We start from the raw sequence: 27,621 nt of genomic DNA on the forward strand, positions 1-27,621 counted from the left end.
GTTCTAAAATGTATGTACACATTGCAACTATGTATATAGCGCAAAAGCATAAAAAGCAAAAGATATTAAATTTCAACATACTTGTTATCCTGCATTCCGGTCGACTGTAGAGAACCTCTAGTCATGTCTATCTGTTTTTGATGCCTCTACAGAATAACTGCCCAGCATCCTCTGCCCAACCAATCAGAATGTAGGAAAATCTACAGATATGACGGAATCTACTGTGAATCTACCTACCAGAAGTATGTTGAAATCTTTGTGAGTCTTCCTTCTGGCTCGTGCATCAGTGCTTGTGGTTGCCAGCTATTCAAAAATATCCTTGTATTGAAACCTTATATTTCTCTCATCAAGTGGGAAAAAAAAGCCAAACCAAACAAAAGCCAACAAAATTTGCCTTTGAAATCAAGACCGAAAAAAATGTTTATACTTTTGAAACTGTGGTCTAAAAGTTTTTTAAAATGACTATATTAATAAAGCTCTTAGGTAAGCTTCTTTATATTGCAATAAACAAGTACTTATATGCAAGAAAATCTCGGCAAAATACATTGCACAGGTGCTACGCATCTTAGGGATTTGAAAGGTGTGTTATGTATAAATTAGCTGTCACTTTTTTTCAATCCTGTAATGGAATGATGAGTTGTAATTTGCATAATCCTTTAAGAAGTCAAATTATACTGTCATGTAGCAGACTTAACATGCTAGCTAAGATTTCAGAGCTTTGCAGCTAATTACTATGTACCTTACAGGACAGTTAAATTGAAGTTGAGTCCTCTGCCTTTGCTGCCATTTGCTTTGTCCATTACTTAACAGAATCTGCACTGTTGGTAATGAGGTGTTGTTACTATCACTGAAGTAAACACTCTGCTCTGGGAAGGAAAGGCATTTTAATGTATCATAGCTTGACTTGTGTTGCTTTTGCTGAGAAGGAAGTTTTTGTTTTGTTTTGTTTTGTTTTTAACAATAACCTAAATTGGAGTCTTCCAAAAAGCTTAACACCTAGGCTTTCCATAAAAGTTGTGGAATACTGATTGAAGCAACAGTAACCATTAATTAATTAAGTTATTCTGTAGAAAATAGAAAATAAGGTAAACAGTTACCCTGAAGGCATTAGACTTTCCGGATAGACTTTGCAAATATACTTCAGTGTGTTTTTTGTCTTCAAACTCTTAACTTCTTTTGTAGTCGAGTTCTGTTATTGAAAAAAAAATACCCTTTTTCCTTAAAAATCCTTTTTTGAATACAAGCTGGTGAGTTCTACTTTCATTTACTCCTCTGTTTGGTTGTACAGCATTTTCTTTCATGGTTTCCATTTTATAATCAGCAAATTCTGGAGCCAGTGAAGACTGCTCTCTAAAGGGGACGTAAAATGGATACTGGATGGAGCTGGGATTCTTCCCTGTATCTTTGCTACTTATTTCTCTCTGGCTTCTTGATATTCTGTTGTCTCGATAGCATTATTCTTTTCATCAGAATTGGTTTCATTATAATGCTAAATTGTTACTGATTATTTAAGAAAAAAATTCTTGTTATCTGTGAGTCATCCTTATTATGGCTCTTGGTGGTCAGGTTCCTGTAATTTGCTCGTGGTTTTGTGGCTTTGTTGTGATTCATGGATACTTCAAAAAAGCCTTTTGCTGTGTAAGAAGGGGGTTCTTTACGGACCATCTGAAAACAGCAGTTGACTGTTGACCATTCAAGTAATTGGAGGCCAACGGCCAACTGTTGTTTATTGGTAATTAAGCCAATTTCACGTGTCTGAAATTACTATCAGGTTAGGGGCGGAGGCTTGTCGATTTAAAGTTGGGAGCCTGGATGAGGTCTCCAGGAATTAAGCCCACAGGAAGGTTACCCTTCTTACTGTAGGTATTATCTCAAGACCTGGCTTTTTTTTTTTTTTTATAAAGAATTTGTGTTATTTGTAGTCAAGGTAGACACAGTAGGCAGCACAGCTGTGACTGCCAGAGAAAGTCACTAGGGGGATATTCATAACAAGGAAATATTGGCAAATAAATGATGAAGAAGGGGAGGAAATCTCCAAGATGTTAAATGGGAGCACTGTCACTGAGATGATTAATGGTGTTGTGTATTTTAGTGAAGACGCTTATCTGGATTGTCTTGAAACTATAGTGTACATTTAATAGCACCTATAAAAAAGCATGTGGTGCATGAACACATTGAAGAGAAAAGTCCATGGATTCAGCTTTCATTTTCCTGAGTGAGTATTTTCTGCAACTCAGTCTTTGGTTTCTGGTTATTAGAAAGCTGGTCTTAGTGTATGTTATATAGTAGAAGTATGTATATTTTATATAATAGTAATTGGCATTATATAGCTCCTTTTCCAACAGGACTGGAAATGTTCTTTTTTTGTGAAAACGATGGGTACCTTTTCAACACTGTTGAATATAATCAATAGTAGGGAAATGATGATTGCTCGGATTTGCCTTGTCTTCCTGGGTAAATGGGCAGGTTGGTCACAGGGCCACAGAGGATGAAGGACCAAATTTTCGTCAATGATGGGGTCGGTACAGGTTTCTTAAAAACTTCTCTGTCAATTTCGGGTGAAGGGGGGGTTGTCGTGGAAGGGACTTTAGTTTTCACTTGTAAGCCATGACTATCCTGATTCTATGTAATGAATTATCACTTGCCTTGAAGGATCTTTGGTCACTGATGGCAGGTGCATCTTTAGACACTTATTTAACCTTATTGGGCCGCAGTAATTACTACTAGACATCGGGATAGATGTAGACTAATGACCTATAATTGTGTCCTCAACAAGCTTAGTCTATTTCAGCACTGTTTCTCAATTTTGGGACCTCTACCCAAATGGTGGGGTACGAATCCAATTTAGTGGGTCAAGATAAGAATGAAGAAAAAAAGGGAAAAGAATTGAGAGTTTTAGTGCATTCCGTATATGAGAGTGTGTTTTATCTTGAGAGGCTTCTGTTTTTGTTTTATGTGTTTGTGTAAGTATACATCACATGTGTGTGTGCATGGGGTGGGCCCTGAGGTGAAACATCTCTTAATATGTGTTTTTTATCTAAAAACTGATGGAAAGCTTCTGCAGTACAGTTGGTAGATAAATGTATAAAGATAATAATGTACAGGTATTATGTCCTTATGTGCTCAGGATACAGCAGGTTATAAATGTTGGTGATGTGAAAAGGGTTCGGGAATGAAAAGGCTGTACTATCTGGTCCCTCCTATCAGAATGTGTTAGTGCCAACTTGCATGGGCCCATGAGAATCCATTGTATGTACATATTTCCCATTCTGTGATCCCTGACCTCATGTTAGTAACTGGAAATTGGGCTAAGTATTTGCACTATGGAAATTGGAAAATGCTGCAAATTGGGTGCCCTTCTGTCTGCAACTAGTTGTTAAATATTTACCGGAACATCACTGTTCTTAATCCTTCCCACTGTAATTCTATTGTTTTATAAACTGTGAATTTGCTTCTATTTTAACAGAGGTTTGACTTGAATATTACTGGGAATTATTAAAGTAAATAATTTGAATTACCTTAAAGTACATAGGAATAGAAAATTGTGATTAATTCAAAATGTCTATAATTAAGAATTTTAAAACAATGGCAGTTATCCTAACTTCTTACATTAAGTGCTCATGATGTGGCCAACTGAAAACTTAAAATTGTAATTGGTGATAATGAATTTTTTGGCAAAGGGTAGGAATACAAGATTTTCAAAAACACCATAGTGTTGGGGCAAATTTTGACGAAACTTAAGCACTTTGGTAAGTTCTGAAACTTACAGAACCCATACCCTTTGCTCCATTGTAAGCTGTCTTTAAGTTTGTAATCATATTTCTGGATTTTAGTGAATTCATCTGTAAAATAGTTGGTTTGACTGGGAGATGCAACAGTTCTTGCCAATTAAAACAATTGTCTTGTTTCCTGTTTCCCCACAAATAAAAGCAGTATGGAGGGTCTGAGAAAAGACCAGACATCGCCTCCATAGTAACTATGATAACTTTAAACTTGTAAATGAAGGCAAGAAAATGCTTGGGTTGGAAAGGAAATTTTCATGGACATGAGAGGAGTTTTACCACAAAATACGGTGGAAATCACCTGTGTTAATATGTGAATGCAAGAGAAGGAAACTAGAAAGGAACAAACTAAGAAAGGATTTCATAGCCTCCAAGGTGGACAGAGTTCAGCTGTGTGGTTTGACACGACCGTCGCTGTGTGTAAGAACAACTGTTGGACTGAAATTTCGAGAAGACTGCGTCTGGGGAGACGGGAGCTCAAGTGACTAATGTTCCTTGAGCACATGCCAAACTGTTGTGACCGCGTCTGCAGTACCCATTGTAAACAAAGGGCTTTAACCCAGGGTTCTTAGTCTCCAAGTGCGGCCAAGATTGAGAAGGTGTTTGTCACTGATGAGACCAACTAGAGTGGTCACCGAAAGAAGCCATTGGCAAAATGGTGAGGTTTGTCTGTTTTCTGCCTCTGCATCCAAGCCCTTTTACCTCTGAAATTCATTCCACCTGGATACCTGGTTCATGTCTCATGCCCAGGCCCTTGCCCACAGGCATTTTTGTTTGTACCCCTCCTTGCAGATCAGGTGTTGTTAACTGATAATGTTGCTCTTCTCAGGACCCTTTGCATTTTAATAAGCACCTTGCAGTGAAAGAATTCGAGCAAAAAGGGAGTTGCTCTCCAATGGAATGATTTCAGATACCATGACAGAATTGGAGAGATTAATTTCAGGCTAGAAGGTGATGTTTTCTTCCTTTCTTGATGAGACACTGAGAAAGAGGGCATTCCCCTGCTCAGGGTAGCGTTAAGGCTGGCTTTGGCCAAGAGGCATGGGTTTGGAAATGGGGAAAATCCAGACTCAAAAGAGAGAAGGAATTATCAAGGTCCAGAAGAGGAGAATGAGTGAAGAAGGAACTCATCAGTCATTATCAGCTATGTTGTGCCAGACAGAGTGCTAACCACTTGCACATGTTATCCCAATTAAGGAGAACAAGACCGGTTCCTTGTCAGGCAGGCTGCTGGGGGGGTGGGGGGGTGGATAGGTGGTCACCTGTGTTGATGGGGAGGGAAAGGTCAAGGAAGCTCTAGAAGCAGCAGCAGCAGCAGCAAATTGTTTTGATTGTTTAACCTGATTGATTGATGGCAATTATACAGCCCCCATCCACCTCCCCCCCCACCCCACCCCCGGGCCCCCACCCCTCCCCCCCAGCCATTGGAATAATTTATGCCAGTTGTGTTTGGATCAGTAAATAACAAAGAATTGAGGAAAGAGAAATCTACAGTGAACTTCATAAAGAGGTCTAATAGAATCTGCATGTTAAACAGACATTGAACTTTGTAGCAGGAGCTGCTTCAAGCCTTTAAAAATCCAAATGAATTCTGAATTCCACATCATGCCTTTTAGACCTCAGCATGGTTTCTGGTGCTTTCTCCCAGTTAAATTTAACATCACACCAATAATTTGGCCTGTAAATGACTTGCAGTGGTGTGTCTGAGGAAACTGGATGGTGTATTATTTGGGGCTGATGCCAGAGTAGCTTAAAAATGAGCTAATGTATTCATTCCTTTAACAACTATATTTTGATCGTCATCCGTGGGTCAGGTGCTGTTCTGCCTAAAGTGACTTAGAGGTGACTAAGAAAACCTCTGCCCTGCAGAAGCCTGGAAAACTGATGGGAACTAGTAATTGGGATTCTGTGTAAGAGGTGTCTTGAGTGAGAAGTAAAAAGTACAGAAGTGGTGCCATGAAAGGGTCATCCTGTAATAGTGGAGGTGAGCCCTGGGATATTCATGGTGGAAGGGATTTTGATTTGGGGGAGAGGTGCTTGAGCTAGTGATTGGGGCTAAAAGGTGGGTATTTATGGTGCACTGAGTTGCAAATGATGTTCCTCAGGAGTTGAGGGAAGGGGAGGGGTGACAGGAGTTGAGGTTGGAGAAGATGGGGAAGCAGAGGCATTAGGGTGGACTGCCATCTGGTGAGAGCCTTGGAGGAGTTTTCAGGAAAGGAAGGATCGGACAAGGACTGCAAGGCCGAGGACGGCTCTGGAAGTGGCTCAGACCTGAGACAGGAAATGTGGGAGAGTGGCCCACCGGGTCAGCCTGTCCTCTGAGGTTAGAAACTGAGTTCATGTGGTTTTCATGGAGAGTGGGGCAGTCGTGCTGTGTTGGTTAGTTTGAAGTGATTTTTGACTTACAAACATCTTGCAGGGCTCCAACGGTATGAAATCCAGTTCAGAACCTGTCTACAAATTAATTGCTTTTCCTGGCTTGAGGTGCTCCATATTTTTTTGTATTTTTTTTAATGTTTATTTTTGAGAGTATGAGTTGGGGAGGGGCAGAGGTGGGGGCGGGGACAGAGTATGGGAAGCAGGCTCTGCACCAACAGCAGAGAGCTTGATGGGGGCTCGAACTCACGAACCGTGGGGTCATGACCTGAGCTGAAGTCAGATGCTCAGCTGACTGAGCCATCCAGGTGCCCTGAGGTGCTCCATATTTTGTAACTCAAAATAGAGTGGCAGAGAGTAAAAATGGACAGGCACAGGAAGCATGATTTAAAATGAAAGAATATTAACTGGCTTTACCAGAGTGTGTATTTTCACTAGAGAAGTGCCTGCCTAGATTTTTAAAAATAATTGGTTACTGACACACTTGTGATATGTATGAGACCTCCCCCCACCCCCAAACTTGAGAAGAGAAGGCAAAGGTCCAGGTGAGAGGAATAGAGCTACAATGAACCTTTTGTAGGCATGCTGTTGAACTACAGTGTTCTGAATCACTAACGGTGGTGTCAGAGAGACAGGGAGACTAATGTGCTTGTGCCCAGATCTTAAAAATAATACAGCAAACTAAGTTATACATAAACGGTGGTTTTAATAAATTTCCACCTTAACAGCTTATTCTGTGTGTTGAGTGTGTTCTGTGTAGATGTGTCTGGAGTGAATTTTTGGACTCAGTTTATGCACTAGAGTGGAAGAAAGAGGCTTTAATCTTTGTGAGCTAAGTATTTAAGAGATTCAGAAGTCCAGGGGTGCCATCCAGGCACTGGATGGCTCAGTCCATTAAGCATCTGACTCTTGGTATCAGGGTTGTGAGTTCAAACTCCACATTTGGCCTGAAATCTACTTAAAAAAAAAAAAAAAAGAGAAAAAGAGATCCACAGGTCCATGCAGTAATATTTAATCATTGATAGAGGTGGTTAAACCATCTGGAGATGGATCTGAGTTTGATCCTCTCCTCGTAATTATTAGAACTGGGACCATAGCTAAGTTACTTAACTCTCAGAGCTTCTGTCTTCTCAAGTCTGAAATGGGGATAAAAATGAAAGTTGTCTCAGCTCTTCTGAGAATCAGTGGGCTAATGGCTTGACCGTTTTTAATATTTATAGTAAGCTTGGGTACTAGGTATGATTATTACTACCATTTTACAGATGACGGGGTCTTAGAGGGCTGGAACAACTCACTCAAGGTGAAGAAGGTAGGATAGGGTGAAATGTGATTTAGGATCAGTAGCCACATGTGCTCCCCCACCCCATTCCCTTGCCTGTTTGTGTACGTAAAGTTTTACTAAGACATGACCATACCCATCCACTTAGGTGTTGTCTGTGACTGCTTTTGTGTTTTTTTCAACGTTTATTTATTTTTGGGATAGAGAGAGACAGAGCATGAACGGGGGAGGGGCAGAGAGAGAGGGAGACACAGAATCGGAAACAGGCTCCAGGCTCTGAGCCATCAGCCCAGAGCCCGACGCGGGGCTCGAACTCACGGACCGCGAGATCGTGACCTGGCTGAAGTCGGACGCTTAACCGACTGCGCCACCCAGGCGCCCCGCTTTTGTGTTTTAATAACAGAGTTGAGTAGAGACTGGGACCAAATCGCCTACCAAGTCTCAAATGTTTACTGTGTGGCCCTTTACAGGAAATAGTTGACCCCTGCATTGGACCTCAGTCTGTTAGACTATAGAGTCTAGGGTCCATACCACAAAGACACTTAGTATAGTGCTTGGCATATAGTAAGTATGCACTGAATGAGTATCACTTTGTTCCTTATCTAACTTAGGGTACAGCTGTTCATACCAAGGAACTCATGTTGGCAAAATGGAAACGGTAAACATTCTACTTCCAGTAGGAGAAGCCATTATGTCTGTGGAAATAGTGAATTACTAAAGGAACACTGTGAATTTTGTGTTCTATTTTCCACTTATTACTATGTTTTATATAATGAAGAAAGAATTTATTTCTTCATAGCATTCAAAGTATAATATGTCATTGAAGGGAATAATTGTGAACTTGAGTGAATATTCAGAATCTGTTAAATTAACCTCACACCCAAGGAAATTTCACGTTCTTGAGAAATGTAAGAACATTTTTGTTGATGAAAACTGCATAAAAATAGTGTAGAAATGCCACTTGTGGTATTATGACCTGTTGATCAAAAATAAGTATAAGCAGTGTGTCTAGAGCAGGAAAAAAGAAAAGGGTTTATCCCTTTTAATGAAAAGATTTAAAATTATCATACCTTTTCTAATAGTCTTCGTCACAAGAGGGGGAGGGAGATGATGGTTTCAGCTTGACCCTGCTCCATTTTATTTCCATGCATTTGTCTATTAGGGATTCTGGGAACTCCTTGTCCTCTGCTAAGTAAATGCCCTCGGGTTTGTGTTACTGTGTTGCTTAGAGAGCACACCATGTGTCCCGTCAAGTTGTATTGAGGGGATAATCTTGGAATTTGCTTTGACTAAGCCCAGGGCCATGGCTCTGTTGATGAATGGGAGATTCCTTCATCGGGTTCATTGTTTTCTCTTGGAATAGCTCTTGTTGGAATAAAATTGCAATACATTTTTTATCCTGGAACATCTGGAAAGTGCAGATAAATAGAAAGGAGAATGTGAATGTCTTTTGTAATTGTACCACCCACAGATAGCCACTGTTAACAACTTGGTGTGGATCACTATACAGAACTGTATGTTGATACACATGTCATCTTGGATACATTTGTATCTACATACATGAGCATTTTTGTTGGGGATTCCTCCCGAGATTGTCTCAGCTGGGAAACTTCTGGGGCCAAGCATTCTAACTTGTCCACAAACAGCTTATCTAAGGGAAGCTGGAAGCTGTATATGTTCACCTTCCACATAGAAACCATGTTCTGTAGGGATCTCCTTTCATGACTTTTTTTTTTTTTCCGGTTGTAGTTTGTATCTTCCTGCTGAACGTGTACCACTTTATTGTTGGGGGAATTGAAATTCTTTTTCTTGGGGGGAAGACACACACACAGGAGAACTCCAGCAAGAGCTAGTGATATTAGTGGCATTAATGACAGATTTTTAGCAGAAAAATCTTTCCCTACCGCCTAATTTTTTGAAAATCTAGTTTGCAAAACTATTTGTAAGTTACAGGATGAAGCTGACGGTGAGAAGGGTGTGTAGTGGGTTATAGTAACAAGGCCTTTTAAGATGAGAACATGTACATGGATGAGAAGTAACTGCTGGGTGCTGAGGTGGAGTTTTCTGGTCATTTATCAACTCCTTTTCTCACATGCTACATCTCCTGCATCATTCTCTAAAGTACTTATAAACAAGAGCTCTGTTTACGTTGTAGAGCACTGAGATATTTTGATCTAGTTTTCAAAGCAGAGAGAAGTCTGGGTCCTGGGAGGATGTTGGTTCAATGACCAGCATGTAAGGAAATCATTTTTAGGTTATTTTTCCCTTATCAAACTTGAGACCTTTGTGATTCACTTAGTAGTGTGAGGGTTCTTTGGAATTGACCGCTTGAGATTTATGTGATTAAGTAGACCATCACTGCATCTTATTTAAAACCTAATTGGCTTTCCCTCTCTCCCAGTCCAGTATATAGAATCTCTGCAATACATACGAAAAGCAGTAGTAATTATATAGAGAGCCTCACTCTTTGCCTTTTTTCTTACTTGGTACCAGTTGAAGAGAGTTTTGTTTCTTTTTTCTTTAAAAAATTTTTATTTTCATTATTAGGTTTATTTTGAGAGCGAGAGAGCGAGAGAAAGTAGGGGAGGGGCAGAGAGAGAGGGAGATACAGAATCCGAAGCAAGGCTCCAGGATCTGAGCTGTGGGCACAGAGCCTGATGCAGGGCTTGAACCCACGAGTGTGAAATCATGACCTGAGTCGAAGTTAGTCACTTAACTGACTGAGCCACCCAGGCGCCCCAAGGAGAATCCTGTTGTCCTTCACAAGCAGCTGTCATCAATAGAATTTCAACCAACCTAGGCTTTCATGACAGCATCATTTTCTTGACCACTGCCTGTCAGGGGTCCTCCGTGTGAATCACAGCCAATTGCATGTCTTGGCCTTGAAGCCAGGAGGTACCTGGTCTTCTTCTTGATGATTCTCCTCTACCATTTTTAACTCCACTAAGAAAGCTGTTTTAGGAGTACAATTGACTGTATGGGTCAGTCAGGAACGGAGCCTCCTATCTAACGTGTTGTAGACACCAGCTGGATTTCCTGGAGAAGAACACATTTACAGAAACTACAGGAAGGTCTTGGCTCACTTCCAGGGAAGGAGTATGCTTTTCTAGGGACTACCTAATTATAATAGCGGATTCTCATCCCCCTGGAGAAATTCATCAGGTGCCTTAAGTCTTAATAACTATGAAAGCAGTGACCTTCCTGTCACGGTGTTTTTACAGGGAGAGCTTTGGAGACCCATTCAGTAGGGAGGAGGGTGGAGGGTAGGGGGATTTCTCGAGTGCTTGTAAAATTGAGGATCAATAAATTCATCTGATAGCAAGACTGTTTACCCTCTTTGCTCAATGCTGTTTTTAGGAGCTAGTAACAGATTTATGAGGGTGGTAGGAATAAAGAAAGCTGACTTTTTAAAAAAAATTTATTGTACTTGAGTAATGTCTTGGGGGAAGGCAAGACTAGAAAACTTAAATTATAGGCCAGCAGATTTTAAGTAGAATACATTTTTACAAGGGTCCAGTGGCAAGTTTGGTTGACTGGCACTACATACACCTTTATTGGCTCTCTTAAGGAGAAGTTTGCCAGACACAAACGATTGGCTCTGAGCTATAGAGAAAAAAGGGAATGAATACAGCTGCTTTTTTCTTCCATCCACAGGAAATACTCCTGGATGCTGAGGTTTTACGTTACGGGGCAAAACTGGTCCTTATGGGGACAACAGAAATTTGAGCTCTGGACCATGAAGTTTGGGTCCAACTTTACCATTGATGTTTCTGTGTTGGCTGGTTTTCCATATGCAGTGAGATACATGAGGCTGAAGTCGGCACACCAATTGGGGTGTTCTTTGGCCTCTAGACATTGCTATAATTGACCTCCACATCCGTACTGGAAAATAAGTAGGTAATACACTCATTTGGCATGTGAGAAGATGAAGGCTCAGAGATTACGCAGGTTGTCCAACTGACACAACTAATAAGGTTTAATCTGGTAACTATTTATAGCAGACCAGTGCAGTGCGGCCCAACAGTTTATCCACTTTCAACTGGATAATGTGGCCCCTTGGAGCAGGAGGATACTTGACCTCAAAAAACAAAAACAAAAACAACAACAACCAAAACCAAAAACATAACCTTCCACCTTCTGTTCAAGGGTAGTCTATTGAAATCTATTTCTGTAAAAAAAAAAAAAAATACCCTGAGAAACTGAAAGCCTTCCCTAAAGAGGAGGGTAAGTTTATTATATTTGAATGCTAGTTATTTAGTGTCCTTTATATGCAAAGCCAGTTGTGTCTGCCCTTCAGAAATTTAATCTGTTGTTACACTGCAGTTATGCTAGAAGTGGACGAATCTCCAGTCCTACCTCTTTGCCAGCTTGAGTTTTCGATTTCCAAACTACCTGAGGTTTCTGGTTGTGATTTGCTTTACATCAACTGCCACATGTAATGACCAACAAATTTGCAAGCACTTCAAAGAAAATTCCCAATTAATCCTTAAGGCAACCCAGTGAATTGTTTTATCTCTATTTTTTTTTTATCGAAAAACCCAACAAACAAAAAACCTTTGGATCTTAAAGCTTTAATGATGTGAAGGCTCTCCCCCAGCTGCCGTGTGATGTGGCCCACCTGCAGAGTGACCCTTCCTCCTCCCCCATTCTGAAGCTCTTTGCTGGACTGCGCAGCTATGCCCCCAGAACAGAGCTCTCTCTCTTACCTAGAATGATCTCGTACGCTGCACTTTTGCTTCATCTTAATTTCTCTAGCCATTTGGGCTTGCCATTGGACTCCTCTTCCATTCTGCCTCTCTTGTCAAATACCCTGTTTGTAGCATGATTTCTTTTGTAAAGACTTACTTCTATTCTCATGTCCCTGACCTGAGTTACTATTTTATGCCTAGATTGTTACAGTCTACTGTTTAGTCTTGTCTCCTATCTCCTTCAGTTTAAGTAAAATGCTGCAGGCCCACTGTACACACAATGCCATGCAAGGGACTACAAAAATATCTTTCTGGGCTACCCGTAGCTACCAGATTAAAATATTTGTAACATGGTTCCTAGCTCAAAGTCATCAGCAGCTCATTCTTAGGGCACGGTGTTGGCAATCTTAGCTTCATGTTCAAGACTCTCTAGTCTTGATCTGGGCTGTCCCCCATCTATCCCCAACCAAAATACCCTTCAATGGAAGCTCTCTCTGCTTCTATCTATGAAACGTGTTCACTTACTTTTGTTAGGCACAACACACACTGCCTCTTGGCTTTAGCTTTATCCCCAGGGTTTCTCTCGTGTCTTAATTCAACATATGGATGGGGTACCTTAAATAACCAGGAACTATTGGGGCGCTTGGGTGGCTCAGTCAGTTAAGCGTCTGACTTTGGCTCAGGTCATGATCTCATGGTTCCTGAGTTCGAGCCCTGCATCAGGCTCTGTGCTGGCAGCATGGAGCCTGGAGCTTGCTTCAGATCCTGTGTCTCCCCCTCTCTCTCTCTGCCCCTTCACCACTCATGCTTTATCTCTCCCTGTGTCTCTGTGTCAAAAATAAACATTTAAAAATTAAAAAAAAAATTTAACCAGGAACTATTGTGTGGGATATATAGTGAACTAAGACCGAAATCTCAGCCGTGAAAGTTAGAGGGCATTGGAGACAGGCAGTAAACAGCAGACGTTACAAACGAAGCAAATCGTGTTGTCTGTTCTGTGGCAGTAGTTGTGTGCAACACAAACAGAGAAGGGTAAGAGGGAATTAGGACTGTTGGGATGCACCCAATGTTTACAGCAACAGTATCAACAATAGCCAATTTAGGGAAAGAGCCCAAATGTCTATTGACTGATGAATGGATAAAAAAAAGTGGCATAAATATACAATGGAATATTATTTGGCTATCAAAAAGAGTGAAATCTTGCCATTTGCAGTGACATGGTTGGAGCTAGCGTGTATTATGCTAAGGGAAATAAGTCAGGGCAGAGGAGGGCTAATGCCATACGATTTCACTCGTGGAATCTAAGAGAACAGGTGAACCTAGGGAAAAGGGGAAAAGTAAGGAAAGCAAACCATAAGAGACTCTTACAAAGAACAAACTGAGGATTGGAGGAGAGAGATGGGTGGAGGATGGGCTAAATGGGTGAGGGGCATTAAGGAGAACACTTGTGATGAGCATTGGGTGTTGTTTGTAAGTGATGAGTCACTAAATTCTATACCTGAAACCAATTTTACCACATGTTGACTAACAATTGAAATAAAACTTGGGGGAAAAAAAAGTGCTGGGGGGAGATGGGTCAGTTAGGGTTTCACGTAGGTACAGCCCCATTTAAAAAGATGACCTTTGAGTAAAGACTCCTAGGAAGTGAGCGAGTTAGGCACCCAGAGAGCAGCAGGGGAGATACTCCAGGCAGAAGGAGCACCTGCCGGAAAGGCTCTGAAGCTGAAGAGGTTTTGCTGCTTACAAAGAATGCTGGGGGGACTCGTGCAGTGGGTGGGAATGAATAGGGACTGCAGCTGGAGATTGAGGAGAGAGGCCAGGCTTTTAGTCCACTTGAAATGGGGTCATGAGAGGATGTTTGACGTGAGGAGCAATGGAGTCTGACCGAATTTTTCGAATGATTCTGGCTGCTAGTTGAGTACATGCTTCAGGGGGGCGGGGGTGGAAGCAGAGAGCCTGATTCCGAGACTACTATGGTCAGGACAGTGGTTGGTTGACACTCAGGGTTTGGAAGTGGCGATGGTGAGAAGAATTTGGATTGCGATGTATTCTGAAGGAAGAGCCAACAGGATTTCCTGATGGAGTGGATTGAGAGGGGATATGAAAGAGAGAAGAAAGTCAGTATTAAACCCGAGATTCAATTCTAATGCATCATTTACTCTGTATCACACGTGTGGTGGCATTCGATGGTATGTATGCAAATAAATACCTTTTAGGAACTCGTAAACTGAAAGAGGAGGCAGGTCATAAACTTACAAGTAAAAGGATGAAACAGTGTCTGTGGATGGATATCTTAATAAGATTGCAAGTTCCTTAAGATAGTGATTCATTTATCACTCCACAAACCTTTTTAAGGTTCTTACTCGAGGCCAGTGGTTGTCTCACCCTCTCAACAGTGCTAAATGGAATTAGAGGCAGCTTCAGTGCAGTGGGTAAGTACACAGGCTCTAATGGAGAGTGAGGTACTCAAACCTTGGTTGAGTCATTTATTTGCTGAGGGAGCTTGAACAAGTGACATAAACTCTCTGGTCCCTATTTTTCTCCTCTGGGACTTGGTAATAATCTCTCTCATAGGGTTTATTGCAGGAGTAAATGCCCCAATACATGTAAAGTACTTATAATAATGCCTGGCATATACTAAATGTTCAGATAGTGTTTATCATTCCTAAGTGAGCATTTAGGAAAAATTAGGTAAAAGAGGATTACCATTTTGAGCAACTGTCCTTTTTTAAACCCCATGTTCAAAACCTGCCAAGCTGAATGGATAATAAATGTGAAGAATAAGATCTCGTAGTAAGCCTTGCTTTCTAGCAGATAGTACAAATAACCGGAGAGAATTGCGTTACGATCAGTCCGATACCTGCCTCTCTTTAGAGGTGGATATGGAGGCTGGTCAGCATCCCCTCCGGGTACGTTTGATTGACAGACTGGCAACCAGTATTTAAATACCTAACACATAAAAAGATCAATGCTTTCTTATTATTTTGTAGCTTAAAATGTTGAATGTGTATTAAAATGAGAAAAATAATTTTCAGAACAGATATGACTTTCCTAGTACATAAAAGCAAGGAGATCACATCAAGAAGGGAATATTATTTTTTTGCCCCAATACAGGAAATTACTATTTTTCCCTCCATGTTTATATTTTGATACCTAATATCTCCTTTCTTTTCTTTTCTTCTTCTTTTTTTTTTTTTTTTTTATTTTTTTATTTCTCACGTGGTGGTCTTCCTTTCATCCCTGTTACTATCTGCAACTAATTGGGCCTCCAAGTTCAGGAAGTAGCAGTGTGTTTTTTACCTTGAAACTCGTACAGACATCTTCAGTGTCAGAGGTGGTTTGAAGAGCAGCTTAATTCTGCTTTCATTGTGCCCGGTACTTCAGTGAGGCACTCAGGTTCTGTTTGAGCTCGGTATTTCTGATCCCATTCTATACATTGTAGATGGCGATGCAGACAGTGGCTGTCAATGAGTAACAGGTAAATATTGAACAGGGAAGCCCTTTTGATTAACTTTGTGGATCATTATTTGAAAGTAGCTTGCAGTCAGAACAGCTCCATCACTCATGATCATAGCACATGGCATGGAGGTCAGAGCATCACGCTGCTGGTTGGAAAGCTGAGGTTGCATTCTTTGTTAGGTACCTGGTCCTGCATCCATGCAGTGCTTGAGTAGGCACAACTCTCCAGTGAGCAAAATGGGGAGGATTTAGCACAGTAGGAACACAAGGATATTATGATAAAGCACGGAATAGTCCAGATAGACTTTGTGCTATGTGGCTATAGATACATTAAAGCACATTTACAATTTTTTGAACTTTAATTTTTGAAGCTTGACTTTTTATACAGATTCAGAAATTGTTGAGCTTAGAATCTAGACCATTATGGCAGGCTGAAAGTGAACTTTTGGTTTTGCTAGTTTATGCCAAAAAGTAATTTGAACGTTTCTTTACTTCTCAAAATTTAGTTGATATCACCTAATGGGCAAAGCTGCTCTCAGGACAGATTTACTCAGAAGATTGTTCGGTAATCGATTGCCTGTTCAATGATTCCGATCTAGCTGTTGAACCTCATGGTATGTTAATGATTTATCACCACTCGAAACAATAACATTATCATTATTAATATTTTTGAGCTCCCACCAAAGAATATTCATGCTACTTGGTAAAAAGACATCGCTATTTTTACTCAATCCTATCTATCTGCTCTCAAAATTTGGGGTCAACACTAACATGGTGATTAAAAGAGAGACCACGATTAGTTTGTTCACACATCTTCAGGAAAGGCCTAATTCAGTGGTCAAACAGGCCAGTCTAAAATGTTTTCAGAAGGCTACCATTTTCTAGTAATTCTTTGAATTGAGTCTTTGAATCATGTCCAGCTATATAAGTATTCAGAAAACTAAGATCATTAAAACAACCAATGACAACAATGCAAATGTATCTCCTTCTTACCCTTATTCTAGAGCAGTAGTTAAAAGTAGGCATTTTATGACATTTTAAATGTATAATCCGGCATTTTAAATTTGCTTCGTTAAATGGATTAATGCCCCTATTACTTACTGTTTAACATGTATGAACCACAAAAGTGACAAAATGTATGTAAACTAGAAGATAATTTTATTCTGAAAATCCTTTGAATAAGAAGTACAATATAAAGTGGTTATGCTAACTAGAAATGTAAACTGCATGTTATCACATTTCTGAGGAAGGGGTTCTATGTTGGTATCATTAAAAGTATTTTAATTCTGATTTTATTATTCAAGATTTTATTTTTAACTTCTCTCTACACCCAACGTGGGGCTCGAACGTACAACCCCGATGAAGAGTTGTATGCTGTACTGACTGAGCCAGCCAAGTGCCCCTCCATTCTTCTTTTCAATAAACCATGGAAAATATTAATATTCTTGCCTTTAACTGTACTGTTTTGGACTGGTTGAGAGTCTCTGTCTTCCCACCTCCCAACCTCTGCCTCAGAAAGGAAAGAACTTAAAATTTCATGTAGAAAATAGCTTTAGTTAGGCAAGTATTATTTACAAAGTAATGTGATAGAAATCATGTCTTACATTTTTGAAATCTAAATAAACTTATCACGTACATGCAAAATACACGATAAATTAAAAATCGAACTTAGAAATATGTGCTATTTCTTGGCAACAGAAATACAGTGCATGCCTGTGCTGTTGAAAGAGAAGTAATGTGTTACTGTATCTGTCTTTTTCTCCAGGGTACCCAGGATCTAATTTGGTTAGGTTCCCAGTGAATATGTGGTAGGTGGTCCCATCCTAACCCGCACCACAAAACTAGAAAATTCAGTTCTAAACAAAGATTTGTGATAGCAGGGGATGCTGTGGGTCAGGGAAGAATTGGCATGGCCATGTGGAAATGTGTGCACATGGCATGGTTTTCTAGCATAGCCAGGACTTTTAGGCCTTTCGTTTTCTTGAAATTAATAGGTAGCGAATTCAACATTTAGTCTTTGTCTTTCTGGGGCAGGAAACTTGGCACATACTAATTTGTGTTGACTTGTGACACATACTATAAGGGAAAATACATACAAAGAAAAAATGTATATATAAATACATGTCTTTGAATATTAAAAATTTCCTAGTCTCTATAACTTGGAAATTTTTATGTTTATATCCCAATAGGAGATAGAATGTATTAGATAAGAATTAAATGATGGTGACATCATTACTGGCTTTTAATTCCTTTTTAATTATTAGAAAACTTGGTAATGTTTGGGGAAAATGGAATATATTGGGCTAGGATGTGGTGGCTTTGAAAGTTAATTGGCTCCATCCAAGAAAAAGTATCCTCTTCTTGTGAAAAACTGTAGACCTTACCTAATCTCAAGGAAGTTTCAGGCCATCGGGGAATCTAAGATAGATGATTCGCTGATTTGACAATTACTGAATACCTGCTAAGTGACAGGCATTGTTCTAGGCCCTAGGTATTCTGTGGTAAACAGGACATCCGAAGTTCTACAGCATAGAGTTTATACTCCACTGCGAAGGGCAGAAAATACGGAGAGGAATATATAATCTTAAAAAAGGTAGTGCTCTATAGTAGGAAAGAAATGAAATCAGGGCAAGGAGATGGAACATGTCAAGTGCTTTTGTAACCAGACAAGCCATGTTAAGTACCTTAAGAATGATGTAAATGTTTCTGTTCTCTGCAGGTATGGACAACCAAGTCCATTTATGGCTGTAGTGAATCGGGGAACTCTTGTTGGGGTAGATGGAACTTAGGCTGGCCCTTGATGGATGGGAATGAATAAGCCATGTTTGTATCTGACAGAGGATGGAAATAAGAGTTTCTATTAAAGACTGACTAGAAATAAGGGGTAAGACTGATGGGACCTTGAAGATAGAAACTTGGGTTTGATATTTTATATGGTTTTGGTATACTGAAGAGTAGTGGAGTATGTGAGATTTTTCTACCTTTGCATTTGCATGGAGTGGATAAGAAACAGAGGCCATCTGACAGGCTTTTGGGATAATCAAAAAATGAGAAGACGATACAGATTTTCTCTTTTCACAGGCATGGACTATTTCAAGGTTTATTTGAGGGCTACTGTGTGAATATGGGGTTGAGTGGAGGGATCATGTGATTTCCTGACTCCAGGTGTTTTGCAGATCTGAAAGTTTGAGAGTCCCTGTTCAAGGTCCAATATGCTGGCTGTCATCTACATGATGACCTACATTCTTCAACAGGATTCACTCAGGAGATACTTATTAAAACTAAATGTATTGGCAGTGCATCAAGAGGAACTCATGAGATGAGAAACATTTGGGGGCATGAATAGACAACCCAGAATAGTTGGATTGTATAGGAGATTAATTATTATAAATTAAATGGAGGCCATTTCTTATATTTGACTGTACAAGAAACAAATATATGTTAAGATTCTAGGATAGGAGTGGGTAACATAAACTAGTGATCAGCAAATAATGACCTTCAGCTCTATTCGTTGGTAAATACTAGTAGTGAATCAAGATGCCAATCAAACATGGAACAGGTGCATGTTGCAGAGGACAATGCAGGAATGACCTATCATTTCTTAAGCCTCAGTCAATACCCGAGAAGGACTGTATATACATGTTTGCTAATGGCACAAGTAACTTCTGTGATGATTATTAATTTTTTGACAGCCACCATATTGAGGGGAGGTTTGCATACATACTTCTGATCTGTTATGAACTTCAAAATTCACACCCTTAGTGATTCATAGCTCCATCTAGGTAAACAATTAGAGATGGGAAAAAATCCCATGTAATCATAATTTCCTTAGAATTTATACTGGAAATATTTTTTGCCTCAGTAGGTAGGCCTCTGTTGAGATGTTCTATTGTGCAAGATAAGGGTTTTCACCTTTTAAATCCTAAGAGTCCATTAATTATTGCAACACTAGAATTTCAGAGCTCCATTGTTACAGAATTTTGACCGTAGTTCTTGCGCACTGGTTTTTGTGGGAATTTTTAACTGTTTTAAGATTTTGTGTACTTAATGCTACAGATGATAGTTGATCGCTACAAGTATCTGGACTACGAGGATCTTCATGTTCAGATGACTTTTTTAAATTTTATTTATTTATTTTGAGAGAGTGAGGGAAAGCATGAGCAAATGGAGCTGGGTGGGGCAGAGAGAGAATCTCAAGCTGGCTCTGTGCTGTCAGCCCAGAGCCCTACATGAGGCTTGATCCCACAACCCTGAATCATGACCTGAACAGAAATCCAAGAGTCAGACACTTGAGTGACTGAGTCACCCAGGTGCCCCCCTATGTGTTCAGATGACTTTGAAGAATATGAGCATGAGTATCCTGTACGGGAAGCTGACTCTTTCATTAGCATATGTTCAGCAACTTAATGTGCATCATTTGGAAACCTTCTAATTCCTGTTTTTGGAGATCCTAGTTTCTTTTTTAAGTTCATAGATCTGGTTATATCATTAAAGGTCGCCACGTCCTTTGTTTGAAGCTGTGTGCTTGCTGTCTTCTCTCCTTACCTCAGCTCATGAAGCTGATTTCACCTGGTAGAACCAGTGAGCTCCTTTCTCCTGGTTGAACCTGCCACAGTCTCTTGGTCCACCTGCCTGTCACGGCAGGGGGCCAGGGCACATTTTGATACTAGCTTCTCTTTGTGAACAGATGCAGAACTTCAACTTTAGTGCTAAACATTGGCCTCTGAGCTGGCACAAAGGGAGAAGTACAACACTTAGTTAATTTAACTCAAAATACTTGTTTTACGGAGGCATTTATTTATTGAACGTTAATTGATAATTCAGTATACCTTCAATAAACTGTATTTGCACAGTCCATAAGAATCTGTATTTTGTTTCAGTTCTAACATTTTAAGATTTGGTTTTTTACTTTAATTGGTAGAAATAGATTGAGTTGTTGCATGCAGTTTTTAAATCGTTCATAATTCTATGTGTTTGTTTCTGTAACAATAAGAATTGGTCCTTAAAAATCCTCAGCCAGTGAAACAAGCACTTTCTTGGTAAGTAATAAACATTTTCACTTTTTCTGCAATAATGGCTCCCGTAGACTTGAAATGTCATTAGTTAGAAACAAAAACCTGTGACCTTGTTTATCACCTCTCCCTCAGTCCTCCCTAAAAAAGCTCTCGCTAATCCCTAAAAACCTAAAACACAAGGGTCTTTGTCTTCTATCATCACACAATTTAAAATGAATAGAGAGGTTGGTAAGCAAAAATGAGACCATACACTGCCAGGTAAACAGTACAAATTTGTAGAGTTTCATGAAGTAGTTCATGGGAAATCTGCATTAGCAAGTAGAGAGCCCCTGTGCTGAAAAGCCACTTGGATCCCTTGAGCTGGAGAATTTTCTTTTCCCATAGGTACCATGTTAGCAATTACATCAAGAAGAGTACAGACTTCTTGTTAGTTGAAAAATGGAGATGGGAATCATTTACCATGTTATTTTATGGTATTTGTTAACAATATTTACCTTCCTAAATTGATTCAGCATAATCCTTACTGTGGCTCTCCTTCATTTCTGGAAGACATATAGATAATGTGGTACTTTTATAAAGCCTTACATGGCACTGAAAAACCGATTTTTGCTTGAGCTCAGCAGAGCAGTAAGATTATATTAACATAGACTTTGGAACATTTGAGTTCCCATAGGGTACAGAGTGTGTCTGATATGACAAGACTTGCCTTCAACAGTTGTTTTAACAAGATATCCTTCATATACAATATACTGAGCTGAAAGGCATAACTGAGTAATGTTAGCAAGAAACACTGTTGGCAAAATTCTTGACTTTCATCTTTATCTGATTAATCCAGAGCAGTATTACTTACAAAAAAAGTATTTTCAACTGAATATATATGACAGATATTTATTTCCTAAATGTCTATAACTTTACAAGAACTATTTTTGGTGTGTGTGTGTGTGTGTCCCCCCCCCCCCCAAGCAAAGTTCTTATACATGCATTTCAGTGTACCAACAGAGCTATCCAGGACTTTGGATGTCTAGTATAAAAAGGCCTGTTGCTGTTCATTCATGAAATAACCATTTGTGAGCACCTAGTAAGTGTGAAACACTAGAAGATACAACAGCAGGTGAAGAAGGCAAGGGTGTGAGGTCTTTCAGTAGTGAAATTTATGCAGGTAAGAAGCAAATGGACTAATGACAGAATATATAAGAAGGGAATAAGTGTCATAGGGAGGACAATAAATAGAATATGGGTTCAGGAGTCCCAGAGATGGGCGTGGGGTTTGCAATTTTAAATAGGGGTGGCCAGAAAAGGGTTTAGTGTGAAGGTGACAAATGAACAAAATTTGGAAGGAGATGCTGGAGCAAGCTGTGTGTGTACCCTTGATCGATCATTTGGGAATATATTCGTCTGGGTCAGCTGACTGCATTGCTGATGATCACTGTGTCCAGGGATGTTTTTATGGCCTGTATTTAAATGTTCTCTCTGATCCCTTACTTTCTATTTTATTTTGTTCTACTTTTTTTACAGGAAAAAAAAACGTATTCTAGAGAGCATTGAGCTCATTGGATAAAAGGTGCTGGGATTTTTTAAAAAGCAAGCGTAAATCAAGCTTCCATAAAAATCTCAAATTACACCTTATCAAGTTGTTTTTTGTAAATGTTTAAAAGTGTAAAAGAAAGCTTTTCCACTCTAAAAATGGTATTTTTACTAATTTACTAATTAACACTTTCTTCCGCTTAGCACTTTGAAGATCTGATTTAATGACAGTTTCTAGTACTTAAATAGTGTTTTAAAGTGAATCTGTGTTGGGTGGTTCAAAAACATTGCAGTGAGTTTTTTTGCCCCTTTTGGCTTCTGTTTATAGGAAATACATCAACTATTTTCACTGCCAAAATCGTCACTGAAAATACATGTAGTCCTGTTACTTGGATGATGGAATTATGACTAATCGGGGAAATATTAGATGCACATTTGCTTTACAATCCCAAGGATAGACCTAATTGAACACTCTTTCCTTAGTAATGTGCACATAGTTCTGATTTGGCTCTGGGCTTACAAATAAAAGGAAAGAAGCACAGGGGCGCCTGGGTGGCGCAGTCAGTTGAGCGTCCGACTTCAGCCTGGTCACGATCTCGCGGTCCGTGAATTCGAGCCCCGCGTCGGGCTCTGGGCTGATGGCTCAGAGCCTGGAGCCTGTTTCCGATTCTGTGTCTCCCTCTCTCTCTGCCCCTCCCCCGTTCATGCTCTGTCTCTCTCTGTCCCAAAAATAAATAAATGTTGAAAAAAAAATTAAAAAAAAAATGAAAGAAGCACCACTTCTCTGCATTCAGAGTTTGGAGACTGTGTTGAAATTTGTTCCCCAAATACTGAGATGATCTCTCCTCTGAAGAGGTGCCTATGTTGGTATCTATGGTAATGGTTAATCAATTTAGAGTCATTTGGTAAAGTGCCAGCTAGTGTCCTACCAAAAACTAAAACCATGTGAATGATTTCCAAAAACGAGAGAAAATCAGATAAAAAGCAGAGTAGTTAGGTTTTTATCAGAAGTTTTCTGTTGGAAAGAATCAACCTTTTAGTAACACAATATGATGTAATAATATTAAGTCTATTTAGGTTTAAGATGAGGTGGAAGAAATTCTTGTAGAGCAAACTCCTGTTTCCCAGTGTTGTTTCCATCCTGGTGGAAGTTACACAGAAACAGGGAGAGATAATTCCTCGTTGACTCAAACGTGCAGTGTCCTATTTCTTAGGTTTCTTAAATAAGTACAATTTGGAGAAAATACTATTTTTAGAGTTAGAATTTCTTAGAGTTTAAATACATTGAATATCAGAAAATAATTGGGAATTACTTAAACCAATATTTCTAATGAATTTTAGGAGACCTCTGGAATTATATTCCCAAATATAAATGAGTAACTGCTCTTTCATTGGTAATATCTGCCTTCTTGGCGGCTTTCAAGCTCCAACTTGCCTGTGCTCGTAATTAGGCATGCACATTCAAAAACACAGTACTTGGAGACACTTTAGATTGTTTTCTTCACCCATTGTGGGGTTATTTACAGGACTGTTCTTCACTGCCTGGAGAAATCGCTATTTATACAGAAAATACTTTCACTGATTACCATGGTTTTTTCCCTCCAAAGCAGAACGGTCTCTCTCTCTCGTGTATACCTGATGTGTACATAAATTTTCAAGGTTGACTACCTGGAATCCTCAGACTGTGATTTTTTTCTTACACTGAATTCTTCCTATGTGTCCAGTACTTTTGAGGAATAAAGATTTATAAAGTTTTAAAACTGTTTCTCATGTACCAGAAAGCTATATACAGTGTTTCTGGGGAGACTAGGTATGAGATCAGTGTTTTTGCCTGGGCACATACATCAGTCTGATGTTTCTTTAGATGAATAAAGAAAAACTCAGATATATTGGTGGCTATATATAGTTGAGAAATAAGTAGTAGAAATTAAGGGAATAGGTGGGCAATTAAGTGTTAGAGTGAGCATCACCACCAGTCAGAATAGTGATGATTAGAGGAGGGTAAAAACCAGGAAAGTTGGAGTAAGTCTTGATCGGAAAAAAAAATAATGAAACTTGAGTTCACCTCAGAGGTTTTGGGGGTTGCAGTAAATAGTTGAGGTGAGAGAGACTCATGGACAAGAATTTTGAGGCAAAACTGGGCATAGCGTGTTTGTAATCTAAGGGGACGGGGGGAAGCCATAGGAGGTGGTTGCCTGAGAACTGAGTGGCATCCCAGCAGAAGCTTGTAAGATCTGAGAGACTGTAAGTAGGGAACCCATCAGGAGGCTATACACATCTTTAAAAGCGTGCTTTTCCTGGTTACCCTTTACTTTAGTTCTCTCCCGAAAATGGCTTAACAAAGGAAATGTTATTTGGCTTTTTTTACCTGCTTTTGCTCTCTGAATCCTGTTTCCCAAGGTCTTTTCACAGGCTGTTACTAGGTGTTCCTTGAAAAATGGGTGGTCTTTAGCAAACACTGCCTTAAACAAAGCTAGCAGGTTTCGGGTGCATAACTAATGAGCTGATGCCCATTGTGAAATTACTGGAGGGGAACTGTGTCCTGTAACATTTTCCCCAATACATTTGTCCATAGATGGTTTTTATCTTAAAGCACTGCCATCCCCTGGACTAGTGTTCCTTCGAACACACTCCGGAAGTAGTGGATGAGAAATCAGTACTGTCGTTTTGTAGCTTTTAAAATAGGGGTGCTTGGGTGGCTCAGTTGAGGTAAGCATCCGACTCTTGATTTTTGTGGAGGTCATGATCTCACAGCTCGTGAGATTGAGCCCCGTGTGGGGTTCTGTGTTAGCAGTGAGGAGCCTGCTTGGGATTCTCTCTCTGCCCCTCCCCTGGTGCTCTCTCTGTCTCTCTCAAAATAAATAAACTTAAAAAAAAGAACTTTTGAAATAAAAACACAAAGCAGTCAACGTAGACCTATAGAATTTAAATACCTACCAGTTTGAGAGGAAAAGAGGCCAACTTGTTTCCAGCTTATTCTCAAGTACTAGAGTGAATGTGAGCCGATCAGCTGCCAAGCAGAAGGAGCTGTTCCAACTCTAATTTTAACATGCCACCTTGCATGGCTGTAGGAGTGGTTCCCACATACTTCAAAGAGATTATTTTGTATAAATAGAGACTTTTCCTACTTAACCAAGTGGGAAAGAATCATCATTAGGACTCCCCGCCACCCCCCCCCCGCCCCCATCCCCACCAACCTGCAGCCCTACAGCCCATTTGTATGGCTTCTGTACTCGCCATCACTGGACAGCACTTAGCTAGCTCACTGCGAAGGGTAACCACTTCTCTGCAGCTCTGGGTGTCCATGAATCAATTTGTATTGAACCACTTTGTGTGACAATCCTTGGGGTATACTTGTATATTTTGGGTTATTTTGGTGCTAGCAAAGTGGAATGCTCTGGAGGGCAAAGTTAACATTGTTACCTTAGGCTGATTTATAGGACTTTTTCCTGGAAGGCCGAACTTGCAATGATTTCTCTTTAAAAATTTATTAAAAGATCAATTGTCCCCAATGAGTGGTCATGCCAGTAAGAAATAAGCACTGTTAAAGCATCCATGGAAAGGAGAATTGTGTTATAAATACAGTGAATCGCATCAAATGGCTGGTTTGTGGATGGCTCAAGAGAATTGAGGTGAGCCCAGTGGGAGCTAGGACACAATCCTGATAGAAACTGTAAAAATGCTTGGATCTCCTTGTATTCTGTGAAATAATCATGTTGATGAGAAAATCTTGATCTGCATGCTATAAACTAAGGGAAGACCTAGTTTATAACTAACTGACAGAAGGGAGACCGAGCAGAGAGGGAAGGCACAGAAGGCTGAAGTTGGTTTTAAACAGGAATGGCTACTGTGATGCTAGAAGACCATTTAGACTTTTTTTTCCCTTTAATTTAGGTGTTCTGAAGCCTCTGTGGAAGTATGGTTTGAAAGAAAGTTGCAGACCCTGTCGAGTTTCTTTTTGTTTTCTTATTTTACTATAGTATATTCTACCTCTAGTGTTTCATTGTGTTGATTTGATGCTGCTCTTGTAAGTTTGAGGTGGTACAAGGTAAAAGACTGAAATGAGTTGTATTTGTCAAAATTCCAGCACTTACCAATAGAGTTTAAACAAACACTTGATTAAGAAATGACTCCTTGGGGCGCCTGGGTGGCTCAGTCGGTTGGGCGTCCGACTTCAGCTCAGGTCACAATCTCGCGGTCCATGAGTTCGAGCCCTGCGTCGGGCTCTGGGCTGATGGCTCAGAGCCTGGAGCCTGCTTCCGATTCTGTGTCTCCCTCTCTCTCTGCCCCTCCCCTGTTCATGCTCTGTATCTCTCTGTCTCAAAAGCAAATAAACGTTAAAAAAAAAAAATGACTCCTTGGGGGGTGCCTGGGTGGCTCAGTCGGTTGAGCATCCGACTTCGGCTCAGGTCATGATATCGAGATTCATGGGTTTGAGCCCCGCATAGGACTCTGTGCTGACAGCTCAGAGCCTGGAGCCTGCTTCAGATTCTGTGTCTCCCTCACTCTCTGCCCCTCCCCTGCTCATGCTCTCTCTGTCTCAAAAGAGACATGTCTCTCTGTCTCAACCAGTGGTTAGACACCTCAGCTTTGGGGCTGAAGCGGATTTAAAATCTCAGCTCTGCCCTTCACTGACTTTCTGACTTAGGGCTTGTTGCTGAGCTTTTCAGCCTGTGTTCTCCTTGATAGAAATCCAAGTAATAATGCTTACCTTGTAGAGTGTTTTGAGGTTTAAATGCCTTGGTGTGTGCAAGTGTTAAAACACTTAGCAGGAGAAATGGCATTTAATACTGTGAATAATAACAGCTACAATTTACAAAGTAACTTTGCCTTCACTTGTCTATAGCAGAGAGGAAGATGAATTCTTCATGCAGTTATGAGGGTGGCCTTGACAATTAGGTGCCCAAATCACTGAAGATCCAAAAGGAACTGGCGAGAAGTAGTTTTATTTTGGCAGCTTCAGTTGCTAATTCTCTACCTTTCCCCACTAGGCTTAATATGCCATAAACTTACTTCCATATAGAAATGTTGCCTCTGGAGAAGGGAGTAGTGGAGCTCTCTTTTACATCCAGAGGAAATAGTAGAGGAAGAAGGGGGGGGGCAGGTGGTAGTTTAAACACATTCTATTCTATAGTTTAATTCAGAGTCACAACATTTTTTAATCTAGTATTAATCCTCTCATGGAGAGGAAGTTGCCATGTCTGGGATGGAGGAACCTCGTAGAGATTTTCTGAAGGATCTTCAGTTTTACTCTATAGTCAGTGCATTCCTGAGCACAGAAGCCCACCGGACTCCTCAATGTGAAGAGATGCTATGGGGACCCCAGGGATTCTGTCTCCTCTCTCTACCTGCAGCAATTAAGCGAGGAATCCATACTCTCCTAGAAAACCACCGAGAGTCCTTAAGGACTAGAGTTAATACTGTCCTTCCCTTGAGGTGATATAGTCACATCATCAGAAACAATAATTGCATTCATTTCCAAATGTAGGAGATGATAG

At 40.1% G+C, this 27,621-nt stretch overlaps 1 protein-coding gene across 6 annotated transcripts in view; it reads left to right on the forward strand.

The window, feature by feature from the left end:
• The window catches only part of NPAS3 (neuronal PAS domain protein 3), an 865,567-nt gene that overhangs the window by 113,585 nt on the left and 724,361 nt on the right, over positions 1 to 27,621 (forward strand). For 4 of the 6 annotated variants that reach the window (XM_040476899.1, XM_040476900.1, XM_040476901.1 and 1 more), the window contains exon 2: positions 153 to 242. The exons of the other annotated variants lie outside the window; for them this stretch is intronic. In XM_040476899.1, the coding sequence (XP_040332833.1) occupies positions 153 to 242 (90 nt within the window). The remainder of the gene's footprint in view (positions 1 to 152; positions 243 to 27,621) is intronic. 6 annotated transcript variants of the gene reach the window in all.

The sequence above is a fragment of the Herpailurus yagouaroundi genome, unplaced genomic scaffold (genome assembly GCF_014898765.1).
Source record: "Herpailurus yagouaroundi ecotype Mexico unplaced genomic scaffold, PumYag 141, whole genome shotgun sequence".
Classification (NCBI taxonomy): domain Eukaryota; kingdom Metazoa; phylum Chordata; class Mammalia; order Carnivora; family Felidae; genus Herpailurus; species Herpailurus yagouaroundi.